This window comes from Aulonocara sp. 'chitande type north' Nkhata Bay, linkage group LG6 (assembly GCF_057382095.1).
Source record: "Aulonocara sp. 'chitande type north' Nkhata Bay isolate Kocher_YH1m ecotype deep benthic linkage group LG6, A_spYH_male_GT1.1, whole genome shotgun sequence".
Lineage (NCBI taxonomy): Eukaryota > Metazoa > Chordata > Actinopteri > Cichliformes > Cichlidae > Aulonocara > Aulonocara sp. 'chitande type north' Nkhata Bay.
In genome coordinates this window covers 28,205,002-28,225,379 of record NC_141349.1, presented here as the reverse complement: position 1 = coordinate 28,225,379, position 20,378 = coordinate 28,205,002, and the positions used below count along the sequence as shown (strand labels likewise).

General features: G+C 38.8%; 2 protein-coding genes across 2 annotated transcripts; both read left to right on the top strand.

The window, feature by feature from the left end:
- The first annotated feature begins 188 nt into the window (after positions 1–188).
- tspan34a (tetraspanin 34a) lies at positions 189–5,411 on the top strand. The gene is made up of 8 exons (XM_086296089.1): positions 189–322; positions 1,412–1,493; positions 2,595–2,807; positions 3,653–3,727; positions 3,829–3,936; positions 4,135–4,272; positions 4,391–4,483; positions 4,971–5,411. The coding sequence occupies exons 2-8, from the start codon at positions 1,437–1,439 to the stop codon at positions 5,022–5,024; spliced, it is 738 nt and encodes a 245-aa protein (XP_086152215.1). The 5' UTR covers positions 189–322; positions 1,412–1,436; the 3' UTR covers positions 5,025–5,411.
- A 7,098-nt stretch (positions 5,412–12,509) lies between these two features.
- Positions 12,510–13,558, top strand: dand5 (DAN domain family, member 5). Its single transcript, XM_086297622.1, has 2 exons — positions 12,510–12,977; positions 13,259–13,558. Exons 1-2 carry the CDS (start codon positions 12,510–12,512, stop codon positions 13,556–13,558), a joined length of 768 nt encoding a protein of 255 aa, XP_086153748.1.
- The last annotated feature ends 6,820 nt before the right edge of the window (positions 13,559–20,378 follow it).

Genomic DNA, 20,378 nt, shown 5'->3' with positions numbered 1-20,378 from the left:
TGCTTTATATGATGTTGTTGTCTGATTTTTTTTGTCTTCGTGACATTTAGTCATAAAAACTTATCTCAATGTCATGGAAAGTTGTGAAATGTGATTGAAAATAACTTTGAACCCTGTGTGTGTGTGTGTGTGTGTGTGTGTGTGTGTGTGTGTGTGTGTGTGTGTGTGTGTGTGTGTGTGTGTGTGTGTGTCCTATGGTGGGCGTGTTGGTCATGGGGTTGTGCGACCTGTGAGAACTTAAATGGGCAGTCCAAATCGTCGATGCACAGACACTCCTCGCTGATCAGACCTCAGCGGACACGCACACCTCAGTACAACACAGGTATAGTTGCTTTCTTCACTTTTTAATTCAAACTCCACAACTACACTGCTATTAATCTTCCTTAATCTAAAGCTCATCCGGATGATGAATGGTTTGTTCTGTAATCAAAGGATTTTATTAACATTAGGCAAGTTGTAGTGACATGATTACTATTCCTTAGCAATATCCAAGTGTTATTATTTTGTATAAAAACAGGTACAAAAAACAAAAAAAACCATCAAACTGAGTTATTTAGCTGCTGCATTTCTATTAAAAGTGTTGGTGCAGAAACATCTTTTCTTCTTAGAGTTTAAGTAATTTATTCCCCTCTTCTGTGGCTGCTCGAGTATGTATTCAGAAATTAACATGGAGGTGTTATAAGGGAACTTTATTGCCTCATGGAAACAAGGTTGCAGCTGCAAAGTAGGTCCAATTGATTGCTGTTGTCAAAGCTGCAATAAGGAAGAACATGACAGTCACTATAAAACAGAGTTTATTTCTCTGATACCAGGAACAGGCATGTTAGGTTATGCAAGTTAATGGACAAGGGGTTGTGTGTGCCTCTTTTATGGCACTCCTGTGCTACCTAAACTGTGAAACCACTAACCTGATAAGGTACCTCAGCTGTAATATTTCAGCACACTTGCAGTTCAAAGCTAGAGGAAGCTATTTTTTTTTACCTCAACTCAACCAAATACAGACTTTAATGCAAGGAAAAAAGAAGCAAGCATATCACCCAGCTGAGGTGCCTAGAGTAGGATGATTTAAATAACTAGCAGCAAAATGAATAAAAAATAACATGTAGACTTGGGCAATGCTTCAACCGAAACTGCATGACGTCAGCATGAAACGATTGGTATATTTAAAGAAGATTACGACCCCCCACTCTTTTGCTGCCAGCTACTTTGGTTAATGTTTAACCCAAGCGAATGCAGAGTGACCCATGTTGGCCACTGCTTCTGTTGTCTGCCTCTTGCTATTGATTTGAATTTCAGCAGTAAAAGAAAAGTTCCCCATGTTAAATGCTGAAAAAGAATAATTGTAATTACACTAGATAAGTTGTTTTCACCTGAACTGACATAATTTTTTTTGTTCTTGTTTCTTCAACAGAGTGAAAAAACAGAAATCAGCCAAAATGTGTTGTTCCGGCTTTCTCAAAATTATGATGTTCATCTTCAATGGCGGCATCTTTGTAAGTTGGAAAAAAGAGAGAACTTCTGTTTGTCTGCATCTCTTCAACAGCTTGGTTTCACATCCTACACCAGACTACAAAGAAGACTTTACAGAGAGTAGTGAATCAAAAAAGGCCAAACCATTTCATTTGGCTGTATGAATTATTCTCTTTTATAGGTAGTCTCAATAAGACGTACATTTTAGCCCACTTTCTCTGTTCAGATATGGCTTTAAGTCAGAGTTTTCGATAATGTGAATATTTGCTTTTCCCCATAAATCAGATTAGATGAACATTACCACTGAACATTATGTCTATTTAATGTAAGGTCGAAGAGAAAAGATGGTCTGCTTAGCCTTAGCTAACTAACTTACAACATAACACCAATTATCGCTACAGTGTTCCCGCTCAATGCAAACATGTCACATTCAGGTCGAATATTTTCAGTGAGCATTAACTGACAGGAGCGCTGATCTGTGGATTGCCCTCCATGCTCGGAAACAATTTTTCCTCCACTATGACAGTTTTTCATCACCATAACAGTTTCATCAATCTTTTTTTATGATTACTTTGTGCGTATGCAGAAAAATTACAGCTCCCATTACTTCTATTGTAACAGTGTCACTTCTTACATTGTCATTTTATTTTACTGATGTTGCTAGAATGAACGAACTCATTTCCAGAGTATTTTTCTTTATGTCTGTGTAATTTATCAGTCACCCCGATCAAGCGTAAAAAGAGGCAACTGGAAGTCTTGAGTAGTTTTCAGTAGATTGAGTAGTTTTAGGTGAAATGTCTTTGCAAACCTAAAGAAATCCATTTGCCAACTTTTCTTCTTACGTATGTTGTTCCCTATTTTTGTCTTTTTCCTTCGGATTTTCAGTGACATCAGAAAATTAATTTAATATGTAGTAAGAAACTGTTTTTCTTAAAATGTTGACAGCTATAAATAAATACAATTTATTTTGCCACTGTTACTTATTAAAAAAGTTAGTGCAGTTCATATCATTCACGTTCAGTTTTTTAGTTTAATTTCCCATTAGCATTCCATGTTTTAATCGTCTGCTTACATTATCTTACAGTTCTTTTCTTTCTCTCCTTTCTTTCTTCATAAACCTGCAGTTAGCAGGTGCCGTCATTCTGGGTGTGGGAATTTGGGTGCAGGTGGACAGGAGTTCCTTTCTGGATATACTGGATGAGGTGGAAGACACCTCCTCCTTATCACAACTGGCAAACGTCAGCTACCTGCTCATCGCCGTGGGTGCTGTACTAGTTCTGATTGGCTTCCTGGGCTGCTGCGGTGCCATCAGGGAGAGCAAGTGCATGCTGCTGACGGTGAGCAAAGTTTGGAATAAAAATAAATGAATAAAACATTTGTAAAAAAAGAAAGAAAGAAAGAACAGCAGATATGGTCTTCTGTGTCTGTAATAGTAGGATAATAAAGTTTGCAACTTTGCCCAAATCAATAAAATATAACATGGCACCAAAGTCTTTCCTTGAGATGACAATTTCAGTTTATAACTGGGGAGTAGAGAGAATTATATTTAAGTCAGCTGAGTCAGAAAAATGTTTAAAAGAAGTGTTTAGTATTTCCTTTTGCCATTCATTTAAAGACGTGTGTCCTCACACATGATGTGACCAAATACTGACACATCAGTAAATTTCTTCTTCGTGTGCTATCGATACATTTGAAAACAGGTGCAGGTGCTCTTGAAAGATTCTTCAACAGTCTGACTTACCAGAGCCAGCACTTTATGACTGCTGACGCTAGTTCTTGTCAAATTAATGAGGCTAAAGGCAATATGATAGATGTGAGTGGATAAAGAAGACAAAACTCGTAGTGTACAAATGGCAGTTAGTGTGGAAAGGCATATCCAACAGCCAATTAATGTACTGCACACAAAAAAACAAACACTGCAGGAAATAAATGTGTTTTAGGGCTGGGTTTGCTGTTACACTGACTTAGAAATGCACAGTAAATAGCCATCTTGAAAACTTTACCGTATTAATGGACATGTACTGTATAGTGACTTAAGATTGTGATTCTTCTGTAGCTACTCTTTAGCTTCATATTTGAGCAGGTACTTTCTTGTAACTATACATCTGTTTCTCCACTGACACCTTAAGAGTATGCTGTTAAGAATGTTTTACAGTATGCTTTTTCGTTTTCCCCCTTTTAGTTCTTCAGTATTGTTTTGATTATCTTCCTCATCGAGGTTGCAGGAGCCATTGTGCTCTTTGTCTTCAAAGATGTGGTAAGTAGCTCTGAAGAGCAAAATCTGGCAAGAGCTGCCAATGGTCAGATTTAGAAACTAAAAAGCATGATAACGTGCTACTGTCTGTCTGTGTCTCTCAGGCTGGTGAGCTTCTTCAGGAACTGGAGAAAAACGTCCAAAAGAGCATTAAAAACAACTATGGAAATGAAAACCAGCTGACTTCTGTCTGGAACAACACAATGAAAGAGGTACTGTACCCATTTATTTATTTAAGAGAAAGGTTTGTGATCTATCTGCACATGGAGGTTTATTTGATCAAAATTTTAAGACTAACGTTTTGAATTACTTCACATTTTACACATTAATCAAACTTGTAGTCGTAATTTTGTTCTGTTGTTATGGTAATTAAAAACTTGTTGCATTAACAGTTTTTTGCTCTCTTCTAGCTTAAATGCTGTGGATACAGGAACTACACAGATTTTACAGACTCGCCTTTTTACAGTAACGGTGCTCTCTATCCAGCCCCATGCTGTAATTCAACCATCAGTGCTGAGAAATGCAATGAAAATAAAGCGCAACGTTCGGTATGAGACCAGCCTACATTTGGCCTAATTCTATGCATGTCAGCAACAGAATGAATCCAATGTACAGTGCACAGCAGTGTTTCCCATCCTCAGCTAAAAACATTTGTTTTGCTTTTAGAACATCGATGGCTGCTTTGACAAACTGCTGCAGCTGATAGAGGACAACGCTCTGGTCATTGCAGGTGTGGCAATGGGGATCGCTGCTCTCGAGGTATCGTTCACGTTCGTCATCCATCAGTTATATACTGCATGCTAGTTATTATCTATTGTGTATATTTTTATCTTCAATTTCTTTATGGCCATATATCTTACATATACTTATAAATGATACTAGATGACACAGTGTGTGTGTCTTTTTTCTGGGTGATTCATTTTAATTTTATTACTGTGAAACAACATATTTAAAAAAAGTTAATTTTCATACTGATTTGACTCTTGAAGTAAGGGGAAATAGTTTCAGCCCAAATGAACACCTTATTTATTTTTGAATAAAATAAACAGTTCAGTTAACATCCCATAATTTGACTCAACCTTACCTTATAAATGGCATGACAGTTGCAGCAAAGTCCACAGCTTGTTCAGCAATTTGCATCTTACAGAGTACAGAATATGACACAGAATTTGTCCACATTGTAACTTGTATCTCATCTCAGATCACTGTAGTTAGATCTAATGTTGATTAACTGTTGTCTTTGCAGATCGCTGCCATGGTGGTTTCAATGGTTCTCTACTGCAAGGCTGGAAAAGATTGATAATTCAACTTTGGAGAAATTTTGCTAAGCGGTTTTGTCTGTGGAAAGTTTTCTAGTATTTGATTCAAAGCAGATTTTCAGCTGAACATTGAATGCTCTGCCTCTTCTGGTTTTTAAAGCTTTCATACAAAGATAGAGGAAAAGCTAGTAACATCTTTTTACTTTTAAAACGATGTATCTGTACACACTTATACTGTGATTTATTTATGTTTGTGTGAGGGTCTCCTGCTGTATGTGCTGATACACTTGAAATGATGCACAGTGCAGAGAACTCTGGTTTCTTTGTGTCAGTGGTTTACAGTCACTAAATTAATGTTATGAGTTTATTTTTTTATGTATGATCACTTCTAAATAATAAAAAGAACAAACTGAACTTGTGCCATAATTGATTGTAGTTTACTTGAATTTTTTATCTTACTTTACAACTTTTTAGGTACACCTTCTCAGTTGTTTGATAAGTCGAATATGAATCACATGATAGTAACTCTGTGAATTTCGGCATATGCACATGGTCAAGACGACCTGCTGAAGTTCAAATTGAGCATCAAAATACGGAAGAAAAGTAATTTAAGTGACTCTGAACATGGCATAGCTGTTGGTGCCAGACAGGCTTGTCAATTTTCCCACACAACCGTCTCTAGTGTTTACAATTAATGGTCCAGAAATTAGAAAATATCCAGTGAGCAACAGTTTTCTGGCTGAAACAGTAACTCAAATAACCACTTTTTACAACCAAAAATGCAGAAGAGCATCTCTAAACAGAAAACATGTGGAACCTTGAAGCAGATGGGTGACGTCAGCAGAAAGCCACACTTGTCAGCCAAGAACAGGAAACTGAAACTGCAATTTTCTGACTAAAATTCTGATGGGTCTCAATCTCTACTGTGACACAGATGGATGGTAGGGTTTCATTTTGATGTAAACAACATGAAACCACGGATGCATCCTGCATTGTATCAAACCCATTGGTATCAACTCAGTATCATTTAAATGCCACACCCTACCCGAGTATTCTTTCTCTTTATGACCACAGTGTCATGTCACAAAGCTCAAGTAATCTCAAACTGGCTTCTTGAATATGACAATGAGTTAACTGTATTCAAATGGCCTCCAGAGTCACCAGATCCGAATCCAGTAGATCATCTTTGTGATGTGGTGAAAGGGGAGATTTACACCATGAATGTGCAGCTGACAAATCTCAGGCAGCTATGTGACGCTCTCACGTCAATAAGCCCCAAAATCTTTAAAAAGTATTTATAGTCCCTTTTTAAATTGATGCCATGAAGATAGAAGTCATTTCTGTAGTCAAATGTAAGTCCAACCTGGTTTTAGTAAGAGGTGCCAATAAAGTGGCCGGAGATAATACGTAAGCTAATTATTAAAGAAAGACTTGATAAGAGTTGAATTTTCCATTAATGCTGCTGCTTTTATCTGCAGGACACAGAAAGCAGTTAAGTTATCATGAACACTGGTGATAAGACAGACTTCAAAAGTAATCTATGTATGAAGTCCTTACACAACCCTGAACATCAGTCATGTTAGTGTTGAATGAACTCATATTTTTTAGTATATCCACTCCAATTTAATCTTTTGAGTTAAATCTCGTGGTTCAACAGTCTGCTTCAAGCTTTGGAAAATGTCTAGTATTCAGGCATTAAGAAAAAAAATAGTGGCAGGTAATAAGTAGACTTAACAAAGTGTATAAGTTACATATTAATATCAACAAACAGGTGTTTAATTGCATAAGGGATGAAAAGGTATATTTGAACATTACCACTGAACATTATGTCTATTTAATGTAAGGTCGAAGAGAAAAGATGGTCTGCTTAGCCTTAGCTAACTAACTTACAACATAACACCAATTATCGCTACAGTGCTCCCGCTCAATGCAAACATGTCACATTCAGGTCGAATATTTCCAGTGAGCATTAACTGACAGGAGCGCTGATCTGTGGATTGCCCTCCATGCTCGGAAACAATTTTTCCTCCACTATGACAGTTTTTCATCACCATAACAGTTTCACTCATTTTTTATCCGTTATCACAGTTTTTCATCACCATAACAGTTTCATCAATCTTTTTTTATGATTACTTTGTGCGCATGCAGAAAAATTACAGCTCCCATTACTTCTATTGTAACAGTGTCACTTCTTACATTGTCATTTTATTTTACTGATGTTGCTAGAATGAACGAACTCATTTCCAGAGTATTTTTCTTTATGTCTGTGTAATTTATCAGTCACCCCGATCAAGCGTAAAAAGAGGCAACTGGAAGTCTTGAGTAGTTTTCAGTAGATTGAGTAGTTTTAGGTGAAATGTCTTTGCAAACCTAAAGAAATCCAGTTGCCAACTTTTCTTCTTACGTATGTTGTTCCCTATTTTTGTCTTTTTCCTTCGGATTTTCAGTGATATCAGAAAATTAATTTAATATGTAGTAAGAAACTGTTTTTCTTAAAATGTTGACAGCTATAAATAAATACAATTTATTTTGCCACTGTTACTTATTAAAAAAGTTAGTGCAGTTCATATCATTCACGTTCAGTTTTTTAGTTTAATTTCCCATTAGCATTCCATGTTTTAATCGTCTGCTTACATTATCTTACAGTTTTTCTATGTATGAAGTCCTTACACAACCCTGAACATCAGTCATGTTAGTGTTGAATGAACTCATATTTTTTAGTATATCCACTCCAATTTAATCTTTTGAGTTAAATCTCGTGGTTCAACAGTCTGCTTCAAGCTTTGGAAAATGTCTAGTATTCAGGCATTAAGAAAAAAAATAGTGGCAGGTAATAAGTAGACTTAACAAAGTGTATAAGTTACATATTAATATCAACAAACAGGTGTTTAATTGCATGAGGGATGAAAAGGTATATTTGATCAGTATGGTTAAAACACTTTAATAAGTAAAGTAAATTATATTTCCACAGGTTAATTTTATTTGATACATTTCAATTTATACTAAGCAGGATTGATCACACAGTGTGTGTGTCAGGATTGATCACACAGTGTGTGTGTGTGTGTGTGTGTGTGTGTGTGTGTGTGTGTGCTAGCTGGTGACGCAGCCGGTTTTACAGTCACATGTTCTGCCACAGCCATCATAAACATCATAAAACAGATAAACCTCAACATCTGATTATGTTTGATAGCGTTATGACATTATTAAGTTCTTTTTTAGGTCAACGTTCTTATAAGAACTTCAAGCATATGGAAAGTCCCTTTTATCTGGGACTCGTATCAACACTGAGAGTACCAATCTACTGTGCCTCCACCCAGTCTCAAATTGGGGAAATGTTATGTGTAGGTGAATGTGTCAACCACTATACCATAGAGCCATCTGTCTTTTAGCCACACAGGTCAAAAAAACTAAAGACATGCATACAAACACAACGTTTTATCAAGGCAGCAGACTCACAAACAGCCTTTTTCAGTAAATATATGAACCAATGCCTCCTCATGCAGGTTGTTTTCACAAATTTGACCAAAATTACCAAAAGTAACAACATTTTCTGTATTTTTTTTATTTGGTGTGTTGTAGTTTTCATTTTCTAATATTTTTTCCTAAATGTTTTCAATTTTGAGTTTGAGTTTTAGTTAACTAAAATAACCTCAGTCTGAACCAGACATTTCTTTGGGAGTTTGAGTTATTCCCCTGAGGTTGTCTTTCTATTAATCTGCCTGGAGGACTAAACGACTCCATGTCTTTTTGTTTTTACCACTGACATACCTATCTGCAACCTGATTATATTACTTTCTAGTGGGACAATAACAATAACACTAAACCTTGAACATTTTATTGTGGAAAATAAAACCCTTCTTAAGCACAGTCATTCCGTCTTTGTTCACCGGAGACTGAAGCCCGGCCTGTTGAATATGAACTGGGTTAAAGTTACAGACAGTAGTGAAGAGTTTTGATCAATGTCCCCAACTTATAAACTTCAGAAGTATTCTATAGTATAGTATGTTATGTTTTCTAGCTGGCTTTGTGGTGTCCTGATGACATAAAAAAAATGTAAAACATCTTGATGTGGTACAATGTGATCATACTACCTCAAGATGTCATAGATCATAGATTGATTGTTTGTTTGTTTTCTTATAAAATTCTTATAAAATATAGACTTTTTTAGTAGATACACTTAGGAATAAAATCTCCCGAGGACAATCTTAAAGATAAAGTCTCTGACAAACAGTTTAATGGCCAGATGAGTTTATTTCCGCTGATTTTTCATAACAAATTAAGCAGATACCTCCAGTTGATTCTAAATATCAAGTCTCAATTTGTTGGTGGTTGATTGGAACTCTCAATATGATTTCAAAAGACATAAAGCTGCCAGTGAATGAGGCCATTTAGACTGAAAAAAACAAAACAAAAAAAAAAACCAAACAATAAATGATCACAGAGAAAAACATTAAAAGTGGCAAAATCAACAATCTGCAATCATAAAAAGGAATGAACTGGACAGCAGCACCAAAAGTCCTGAAAGTCGTACCAGTGCCAAAATCTCCAATCACAACATGAATCATGAATGGAAATACAGAGGAATTACAGTAGGGAGCACTGGTTACACTCAAGAACATTAGATTAGGCTTTGCCAGACATCATCTAAAGAGTCAGCACAGCTCTAAAAACAAAAAGAAACCTTTGGGCAGTTGAAACCAAAGTTTACCTGGGAAGAAGTATGAAGAAGAAAAGAAACGGCTCATGGGCATGTATGGCTGCAAGTGAAATCGGGTCACTAATGTTTATTGATGATATGACTGCCGATAGCAGCAGCAGGAAGAACTGTGAAGTGTGCAGGGCTATACTCTCTGCTTAGATGCAACCAGCTGGTGCAAAACTGATAGGACTTTGTGTTACAGTGCAAATGGATAATGATGCAAAACAAATGTACGTAACCCAAGAAGTCCTTAAAGGCAAAGAAAAGAGAAATTCTTCAATGTCAATGTCAGTCATCTGATCTCATCCCAACAGAGCATGCTCAGTTTCTGATGGCAAAAGTGAATGCAGACAGACCCACAAACAAGCAGCCCTTGAAGGTGAAGGCCACAGTGGCATAACAGAGCATTTCAAGAAAGGAAACACAGCAGTTGGTGATGTTTATGGTTTCAATCACTCCTTGTGTTGAAATTGTTACTCTGACCAGTTACTTTTGAGCTTCCAAAAATCTGGGACTGCATATAAAAATGACTGCAATCCCGAAACAGTTAATGCAAAATTTTTACTTTCAACCTCTTGAATAAAAGTTAAAAGTCTGCTTTTTAGTCACATTTCCATTCTTTGATTTAAAATGTAATTTAATATGACGTATAGAGAAATCGAAAAAGCGGATTTGTCCAGAAAGTTAATGCCCAAACTGCATACTAGATAAACATATTTTCATCCAAATCTGGTATTGTCGGAAAAAGCTGGCAGTCGGGCTTTCACAAAGTTACACATTCATGGACCGTTTCCTTCCAGTATGTGAATAATTCTAATGCATTACTTCCTGGAGTAACTTTATTGTCACAGTTTATGACGGGCCATCTTTTATATGGTGTACTTGTCATTTGAATAAACAGAAACAAAAGCCGCCTGTTCAGCTTTTAACCCCCACAACAAGCTGCTGACGTGTCATTGGTTTATTCAAATATTTACTGGTGTCTTTCTAGAGAATGGTATAAATGAACAGGAGTCCAAAGATTCCCAGTTCAATACTGGGAGGAGACACAAATCCTTTTGCAGTTATATCAGGAAGGCCTTTAGATATCTGCCAAATCACACATCCTGAGCTACCTGATGTGGCAACCCTTGAGAATAAGGAAGCAAGAAAAGCAGATCTAACCTGTCAGTACAGCCTTTTGTTGAAAAGCAGTGAAACAACAGAGGGGCTCTACAAAAATACTGATTGTAAAATGCACACAGTCACAGTCTGGAGGTTTGTTTAAATACTAAAGGGGCAATTGAATGGAAGAAGGAGGCAATAGTTTGTAAACTGTGCCCTCTAGTGGAGAATGATCATGCTGTAGCTGGAGGAATAGACCTTGAATGCTTTTTAAACACAGTCGCATAACCTTGAATTACTACTTATCTTGCTGGTAAATAAGGTTGATACTACAAATGTCACCCACATGAGTGCATGTGATAAAAAACCTACAAATAAACCAGATTCATTTACCTTTCCTAATCTTTCTCATTGTATGCGCTAATGTTAAATAGTGATTCTGGGAAGCAGAAACTGAGAAGAAGGGAGGGGAAAGTGACTTTTAAAGCCCAGGCTTGTATATGAGAAAGTTAAACACTGGTTCTGTTATAAGACTGTCAGCTAGTCTGCTTTCAACAGCCAGCATGTGATCACGTCACGGGTGACAGAGCACAATCAAGTCTAATGGCGCAATGATGGGATGCCAAGGGAGAGGCTAAGAAACTGCTTGCGGGAATACATGGGAAGGAGACTGTTTGTTTACACGGGGAACATAAACTCATTATTGCTTTACAGTCAAAGGCAGCAGGAACACCTGTTGAATGACCGGCCCAGCTGATGAGACAGTGTTTCAAAAGTCTTTCTGAAACTGTGCGAGTATACTTTGAGTGTTTACGCATACACGTAAAAATCCCAGACCTCCAGGTTGAATTTAGGTTAATTGTGCATCAAGAATTCTAATTTAGTGATTCATTCTAATAAATTCCCACAACTGTTAATGTTTTCTTACCGTTATATTTATTTATTTATAATTCTTTCTTATCAGCACTGCAGTCATTTCTGCCAATAAAAAATTATATGCGGTTGTGTGCTAGGACAAGAAAAGACTTTTATTTAAAAGATATTGATATCTTATATGTTTTTCTATAACCAGATGAATACCTATGGGATATTTGGTGCTGTTAGGCAGCAAATAGCAAACATTAGACCATGTTTTACAAGAATGGTGTTCATACTTCCTCTATGCTGAAGGAGACTGAAGGTCTTTCCATTCAACTGTTGAAAAAACTTCTATATCTGTTGATGTTCTTTTGTTGTTGTTGTAAATATTCTCTCTTATTTTTTAATTAAAAGCATTCTAAATAAAAGTCGCAGCATAATTAGTGTTTGTGGAATCAGCCCAGATCGGATTAGTTTGAACTCCGAGATCAAGCTCACCTTTCAAATGTTATGTTTTTATGACCGTCTTTTCCACACTTGCTTTGAAACTAAAATCCTCTCAGTCTGGCAACCATCCACGACCTGGACTTTTAAGCTGGGTGTGATGTCTGGTCTGGTGTGGGAATTGTGACACCTTCTTTGCATTAAACGCAGGTGAGAATTGGCAGCCACCTACATAAAAAGACTCCCTCCGCCATACTGGCAAAGCACTGACAGCAAGGTTGCCATTTGGAACCTTGGACCACAAACTACCAGACAAAGATTTCTTTTTTAATTAAATGTTTTAAAGTCAATAGTGGTAAATTTTAAAATAATTTCAGTGTTTCAAGTCATTTCTGCCAGTTATCCAACTTTTCCTCAGAGTATGGCTCTCCTCATCGCCTTTATCTTTTTGTCAAGTTGGACAGCGGCGGCTCTTACACTTCCTTACAGCTCGTATGTGAAAGGATCCAGGGTTGATTTTGAGTCATCTGGCAGCGGACCAGAGGAACCTGTCCGGGGGATTGTCAAGGTTGTGCAGCTGGACCATCATACCCTGACCCAGTCTGGATTCTTCAGAAGAGGACTGACCCCCAGAAGAGCCCCTTCCCACAGTACCAGACTGCCCTTCCCTTCCTTCTTGTCTCGCGGTCGTCCAGGTCAGGCTGTGGGCAACAAGGCTCCTGTAAATCCACTACACAACCTGCGCCCTAAAAACCCCACTGAGTTAGAGCTAAAGAAGAAGCAGGGCCTGCAAATGTGGCAGAAAGTCATAGATAAAGGCGGCAAGATGTCTTTGCCAGTGAACCTGAAGGACATGAAGCAGACATGCACTGCAGTACCTTTCACTCAGGTAAGAGCCAAAGAATCATACGTTTTCAGTTCTTTGCCCATTAATATGCACATGCAAATCAGCGTCAGGTTAACTGACTTCTTACACGACTACACAGAATATTGGAAATTTCTCACTGTTAGTCACATTAGTGTTGATTTTTAAAAAAAAAAAGATTATTACAGTCTGCATTAGCTGTGGTGTTGAAGCGCTGATTTTTACTTTCTCAGAGGTAAAGGAAACATTTATGTCTATAGCTGCTGTGTTTACCCTAAACCTGACCCTCGCTGTCATCTTCCCAGCATGTGACAGCAGATGGATGCGAAACAGTGACAGTACACAACAAGCTGTGTTTCGGCCAATGCAGCTCCCTCTTTGTCCCGTCTGAAGGAGAGTTTGAAGGACTGAGTCCTGAGACAGGAGCCTTCCACCGGCGGGCCCCCTGCTCCCGCTGTGCACCATCAAAAGCTCAGACTGTTACTGTGCCTCTGCGCTGTGGAGCCGACGTCCGGGAGAAGCGAGTGATGGTGGTGGAAGAGTGCAAGTGTGAGACAGGCCGTGAAGAAAAGAGCGCCATGGCTGCAGGTTCCAGGCACGTGTAACACTGTAAAAGCTGCCGCAACAAGGCTTCATGACATTTTGTGCTGTCTGAATGCAATCCTGTGTTGCAAATCACATAGAAATTCAAGTAGGAGACAAGTTTTTAATTTGAATCAAATCACAGCCAAAGTGAGCCACTATTTTTCATAAACGATAAAGTGATTATTTTAATAGCTGGAACAAATATTTGTATGTGTAATCGTATGTGTATCTGTATTTGTGAGTCTGAATGTATTATTCAGAAGGTAAACGTTCTGGTGGCTTCTCCCACCATCGCTTGTTGACAAAGTGACCTGAGCTTCGGTCACGCATTTTTCTGTCGCAACAAAAGAAACGGTCCACACTGGACTTATGATTAAAAGTGTGTTTAGATTAATCTAAACTGAAATATTGTGATCTGTGATATTGTCATTAAAATGTCCTCTTTGTCCGCATTCCTTTTTTTCCTGGCATTGCTAATTAGTTTTCTGCCAACACTGTTGGATTTACAAGAGCAATTTAGTTTGCCTGCAAAGCTCAAGTAAAAAACATGAAGAGCATTTGTTGTTTTTTTTTCCCTCCCACTCTTGTATTCAAGCATTCAAGTGTCAGCTTCTATATTTTATTAAAAAGCCGTGTTCCATCGACTTTTAGCACATAGCACTTACATCTGAAAGCACCGAACTAGACAGCAAGCAGGCTATTGAGCACAAGTACTTAGCGGTAAGCAAACATAATTGTTTCAGCATGGACCCCTGAATTATGTATAGGCACCACCTATTCTCATGCCCAATCTCTTTTCAAGCTAGCTGTGGGAATTTGAACATCCTTCACCACAGATGCACTTGAGCAAGAGGGCATGTGTGATTATGTGTGTATGTGCTTTTTCCCCCCCCGTTAGAGCCCATAAAACCTATTATTCATTTATATCCTGGCACCTGGGCCTGGTAAAGTGAACTCATCCCACACATCCCTACATACATTCCCAGAGGAGCATAAAGAAGGGGGCTCTTTACGTCGCCTTGGCATGTTGTCAAAATGGCTGCTTAGATGGCCATTTGCATTCACGTGGGCTTTCTGAAAAAGTGAAAGCGTTCATTGCACTACGGGGGTGCATTGAGTCCCTTGGATTCCATTAGCATGTGATTAACATCTTGCGTTGATGGCTATATTTTCCGAGATTGATGGGACAAATATTTGCCCAGGTCTTAACTGTGAAGAATTAGGGGCCACTTTTAATCAGGCACTTGTTTTCTTTTTCTTTTTTTCCCTCTATACGTAGACATATAGAGAAGGTGGAGAGCTTGGGAGACTCACACGACAATGAACAAATTCCTCATAGTGAAGAGGGTTGTTTGTGAAATGTCAAAGTCTGAGTAATCTATAACTAATCATGGCTGTATTTCCCTAAATGTCATTATGCAATAGCGCATTTGCCATCAGTCCGCATGATGATGTTAACAAAGAAAGAGTGATGAGCTCACTATCTTCTCCCTGTATCACCCTCTTTCCAATCTTTTTTTTTCCTGGAAGAAGAGAGATTAAAAAAAAAGAAAAATGGGCATAGTGAGGGGAGGGGAGGATGAAGACGGTTGTTGATTGAACAAACAAGGTGCACAAGAGATTGCACCACTTAGCAAGACAGATGTCAGCCCCCTTTGCATTGTGGGATCCGGTGGAGCACTCCTGTGTCATTAAGGATGGCCTGGTTCCCATGGCGAGGGGAAAGGAAGGAGCGAAAGGAGGAGGGCCTGCTGCCAAGTTCAGCGCCTCGGGGATCAGATCAGCGTCACGGGGTGCTAAGTGGCCTAGTTAGCGCTTTAAAACGCACAATGAGCTGCCTGCTTTTTCTCTCGCTGTGTGTGTAGGCCTTTTAACTGTCAGACATGGAAATGGTTGGGAGGTATGTGTGATGGGTATGTGTGTGTGTGTGGGGGGGGGGGGGGGGGGGGGGTGGAACTCAAGAAATATTACTTAAGTCAAGGTGAATTTAAAGGAAACTGAATGATAAAGTGAGACTTATAGGTGCCCATTTTGCTCATTATTGAAAAGTTATATATATATTTTTTTCCTTCATTATAATAATATATTAAGTGCTCATTGAAGTATTTTATGATTCATAGTAAGAAAAGGAAAATTACCACACTGAGCCAGTTTGATGCTGATGAAATCTTTCCATTGATTTCCTGGCCTTTCCTACCTTTGCTGGCTACTTGGGGCTTCGTTGTAGCTAAATCACCGTGCTACTCTGGACCATATACCGTAAGTAAAAATAACTTAATGCGTTTTTTTCCCTTTTTGTTTTTTTCTGTAGCAGTAACTGACAAAATTGAGATCACAGCATGATGTGCTAAGCTATCAGCTAGCTAGCGAGCTTGGTTAGCAAGGTGCACCCATTGCACAGAGATAAAATACCTCAAAATAGTGTTAAATGACAAATAAAAAATAACAATATAACTTACCAAACATTTCTTGGGTGGCCCATTAGTAGAATTAACCACACTGTGTGATTATACTAGCGCTACCAAATACCACTAAACGTGTGGGTAGCTGTGGTTTAGGTGTTAGGGCAGGTGATCTACCAAACTGGAAGGCATGTTGGCAAGTTGGCATGCCTGACTATCCTTAAGAAAAATACTTCATATTATCCCTGATGCAGCCATTGTGAATGTGTGTGTGAATGTTGGAAAGGGCTTAGGCATAGATAAAAATGCTATGTAAATGTATGTATGTGTGTTTTATTGAGTGAAATAGTGAACACTTTGAGTGCTCAAGTGAGTAAGAAGGACAAGTACCACCAAGTCCATTTAATTTAACTTCAATTTTATTTACATAGCATCAAATCACAGGAATTGTTGTGTCAAGGTGCTTTATTTTCTTATGGCGAAGAGACTCCTTCAATAATAGTGAGAAAACGCCAACAATCAGATGACCTATGAGCAAGCACTAGGCAACAGTGGTAAGGAAAAACTTTGGTAAAACAGTGGTAAGGAAAAACTTTGGTAAAACAGTGGTAAGGAAAAACTCCCTTTTAAGAGAAAGAAATCTGACTCAGGGAGGGACAGCACTCTGCTGCAACATGGGAGGTGAGGGGACGAGTGCCAGAAATTAATAATAACTAATGTTTAAATACAGTGATGTATAAACACAGAGAATGAAAAGAAAAAGAAGAAGAAACACACTGCCCCCAGCAGTCAAGGCTTACTGTAGCATAACTAAAAGAGTAACCCTCTTTTAGGGAGTAACCTTATCTCTTAGAGCAGCAGTCCCCAACCTTTTTTGCCTCACGGACCGGTTTATGCCCGACAATATTTTCACGGACCGGCCTTTAAGGTGTCGCGGATAAATACAACAAAATAAAACTAGTACCGGTACCGAAAAAAAGAAGATTTATTCATAACACACATGAAAAGACCCAGGAAAACCGAGTTAACGATAAAAACGATAACAAAATAACGCTGAAAAACGATAAAAACCATGAAAACCATACATTTCACACCTCAACTTTCGCGGCCCGGTACCAAACGACTCAAGGACCGGTACCGGTCTGAGGCCCGGGGCTTGGGGACCGCTGTCTTAGAGCCACCTACTCCAACCCTAACTACAAGCTTAATCAAAATTAAGGACATTTTTAAGCATAATCTTAAAAATAGAGAGATTGTCTGTCTCTAATATAGAAACTGGGAGCTGGTTCCACAGAAGAGGGTCCTGGAAGCTGAAGGCTTTGCCTCCCAGTCTACTATTAAATATCCTAGGAACTACAAGTAAGGCAGACGTCTGAGAGCAAAGTGTTCTTTTGGGGCGATACGGTACTACGAGGTCTTTAAGATGAGACTTGATTCAGCAGTTTGAAGGAGAAGGATTTTAAATTTGTTTCTGGATTTAACAGGAAGCCAGTGAAGCTCATATGGAAGAAATATGTTTTTTCTTTTTAGTCCCGCTCAGTACTCTAGCTGCAGTGCTCTGAATCAATCAAAGGCTTTTCAGAGAGTGTTTAGAACAACCTGGTTATAATAAATTACAGTGGTCCAACCTAGAAGTAACAAATGCACTGGTTTTTCAGCATCACTCTGATACACAATGTTTTTAATTTTAGAGATATTGCACAAATGCAAGAAAGCAGTCTTACATATTTGTTTAATGTGTGTGTGCTGAAAGACATATCCTGCTCAATAATGACTCCAAGATTCCTCACAGTGTTACTGGAGGCCAAGGCAATCCCATCCAGAATAAGTATCTGGTTAGACAATATGTTTCTATGATTTTTAGGGCCAGTTTACCACAAACTCAGATGATGGATACAGTTTACTGGTTTGATGGAGCAATAGTGAAGCCTGACCTGCCAGCTATAATGTAGTCACACCTTAAAAATACAAAGTTTAAGTCTTAATAGATGGTACAGTTGGGGAACCTTTTAACATCTATGGGGATTTAATGTGCCCTTTTTAAAGCTAGCCTCAAGTATTTGTTGAAGGCACTGCAGTTTTTGGCACTTTAGTGCTGGCTTTATGTTTTCGCCCTGGAGCTTGTTGCTTAGTTTGGACCTGAGTGGAGTAGTGATCATGCTCCTAGATCTGGCATCTGCGGGTAAGGGTGAACAGGGGTCCAGGATGCACTCTCTGGAAATAAATTTGAATGGTGAAGAGGTATACCAGAAGGATTATTTGTAAGACCTGTTAAGTCATAGGTGAGATGGTGTGTTATCACCTAAATCCCCGCAGTAGAGGTCTACTGCTGTAGGTGTCAGGTTCTAGGTGAGAGTGTGTCTGTTCCACAGTTATAACATCCATTTCCCCTCTGATGCAGCAGTACATGTTCACTCTGTGGTGTTAGTGTGGACCAGCTGGTCAGAGTTGGCTCTGCTGGAGATGGCGCCCCGGGCTAGGCCTGCCAGCCTACTGCCATTCTGCCTGACTGCCAACCTGCCCGCCAGACTGTCTGTTGGGTGCTTAGCAGAACAAAGATAGGTGTAGCCCTACAAAAGTTTGTTATTGGATAAAATGTTGATGTAGTTTTAACCAGTAACCATAGTAAAATAACTGAATGGGTTTTTCTGGTTCTGTGTGAGTTAGACTTTTGCTAATCTGACACTGTAAGGTGAAGGGGGTTTATTTTATTTCTTTAAAAGGTTTTACAAGAGATTGAAACAACATTTAATTCAATTACAACCTGATTTAATGTGGAGAAGACGGAGCAAGACATCACATGAGATTCAGTTAAGGAACCCCTTGGCAAGTCTGCTGACCATAGGCCAGTTTTTTGTGGCTTCCAGTAAAGCCAGGCCAACACTTCTTCCTTTCATTATTTTAAAAGAATGCAGATGGATTAAAAGCGCTTATACAAAGCTAAACTGTCACCAGACAATAGTCCGTGGTTTCGAGTTTACAGCTCTCAAATACCCTCCCTCTTGTGCTCTCAGCTATTTACGTGCACACACCCAGAGCCTGCTCAACCAAGGGCTACAAGCAGACCACAAATAGAAAACACAACTCCATAAATCTCATTTATTACCTTTAGATTTCACACAATCTCTTAATCAAGATTATATGACTCTATCGCTAAAATTTTGACATTGCTTAGCATTTGAAACGTGGTAAATGAGAATTTTTTATGTTCAGAAATGCATTGCTTTAAAAGATTAAGTCTAAGAATAGAAATGTGGATTGATGTAAAAATGTAACATTGCCTGATATAAGCTCAATGTGATTTGGCTGTTCTTATGAAATATGTTCACAACGTTTGTAGTTTCTCTTAAAATAATCATGTAAACACAGAAAGAGGTTTTGAAAGCTGCAATCATTCTTCCTGCACACACCTACCACTTACACACTTAGTTATTTGTCTATTTTTCAGACTCAACTAAGAGACCAACAGTATCCTTAACCTGCTTTTTTATTATCTGATGATCCCTAAGATGCAGCATCTGTAGTTTCTCTAAAAAAGTTCTATTTCATTAAGAGTGATATTTGAGTGATTTCTATCTGCATTTGATGATATTTGTATTTGCTTGGGTTGTACTTGTGAATATATTTGTGGTGATTATTGCTGCTGAGTGTCGAGCTGTCAGTAAACCCTCTGCTGGAGTGTGATGATGATAGCAATGTCGCTGTGGCAGGTGCGGTCCTGCATGCCATGCAGGTGATGTCTCTCATGCTCACTTAGCTAATGACTCCAATTAAAGTAATTAAGAGCTGGCATGGTGAAACCTGCTCACTCTTCCACTGCCAACCCATCCATTCCCCTTCCTTTTAAGCAACACACATCAGCGCCCACCTCATACCACTACATGCCATCATCTGCTGAACTACTTCTGCTCTCTTGCCTTCCCTTCATTTTTCTCCCTCGAGCACCTCGTCCTCGTCGTTATGTCAAAACTATCCTGCGCCCCTGTTCCTTCTGAGGCCTTTGAAAGAAACATGAAGCCTAAAATCAGCTAAACGCTCCACTCCAGAAGCACTTAAGAGACCCTCAGCTCAACTTATTGTCACACAGACAGCTACGGAAGGGGAAGACCAAAGGCTGGGTCCGACAGGAGGAAGAGGCGAGTTAAAGAGGGAGAGGGGATGCAAGCCAGGTCCTAACGAGGGGAAAGATAATTGTTTTGTTTTGTTAGGGGCCCTTCTTCAGTATGGAGGGAGTTGAAATGACATGCCGCACATGGTTTCTGGATGAAGTGATGAAAGGGAGGGGTTGAGAGATGCAAGCTTGATGCAAGAGTGCTGAATTAGTAGGGAAAGGGGGTGCAGCACCAAAAATGCAGCAGTAATAGTACTGAAAAAAAAAACCCTCCAAAGAGTTGTAGTCACAATGAAAAACCGGAGGCTGCTAAGTGGTTTTTACACT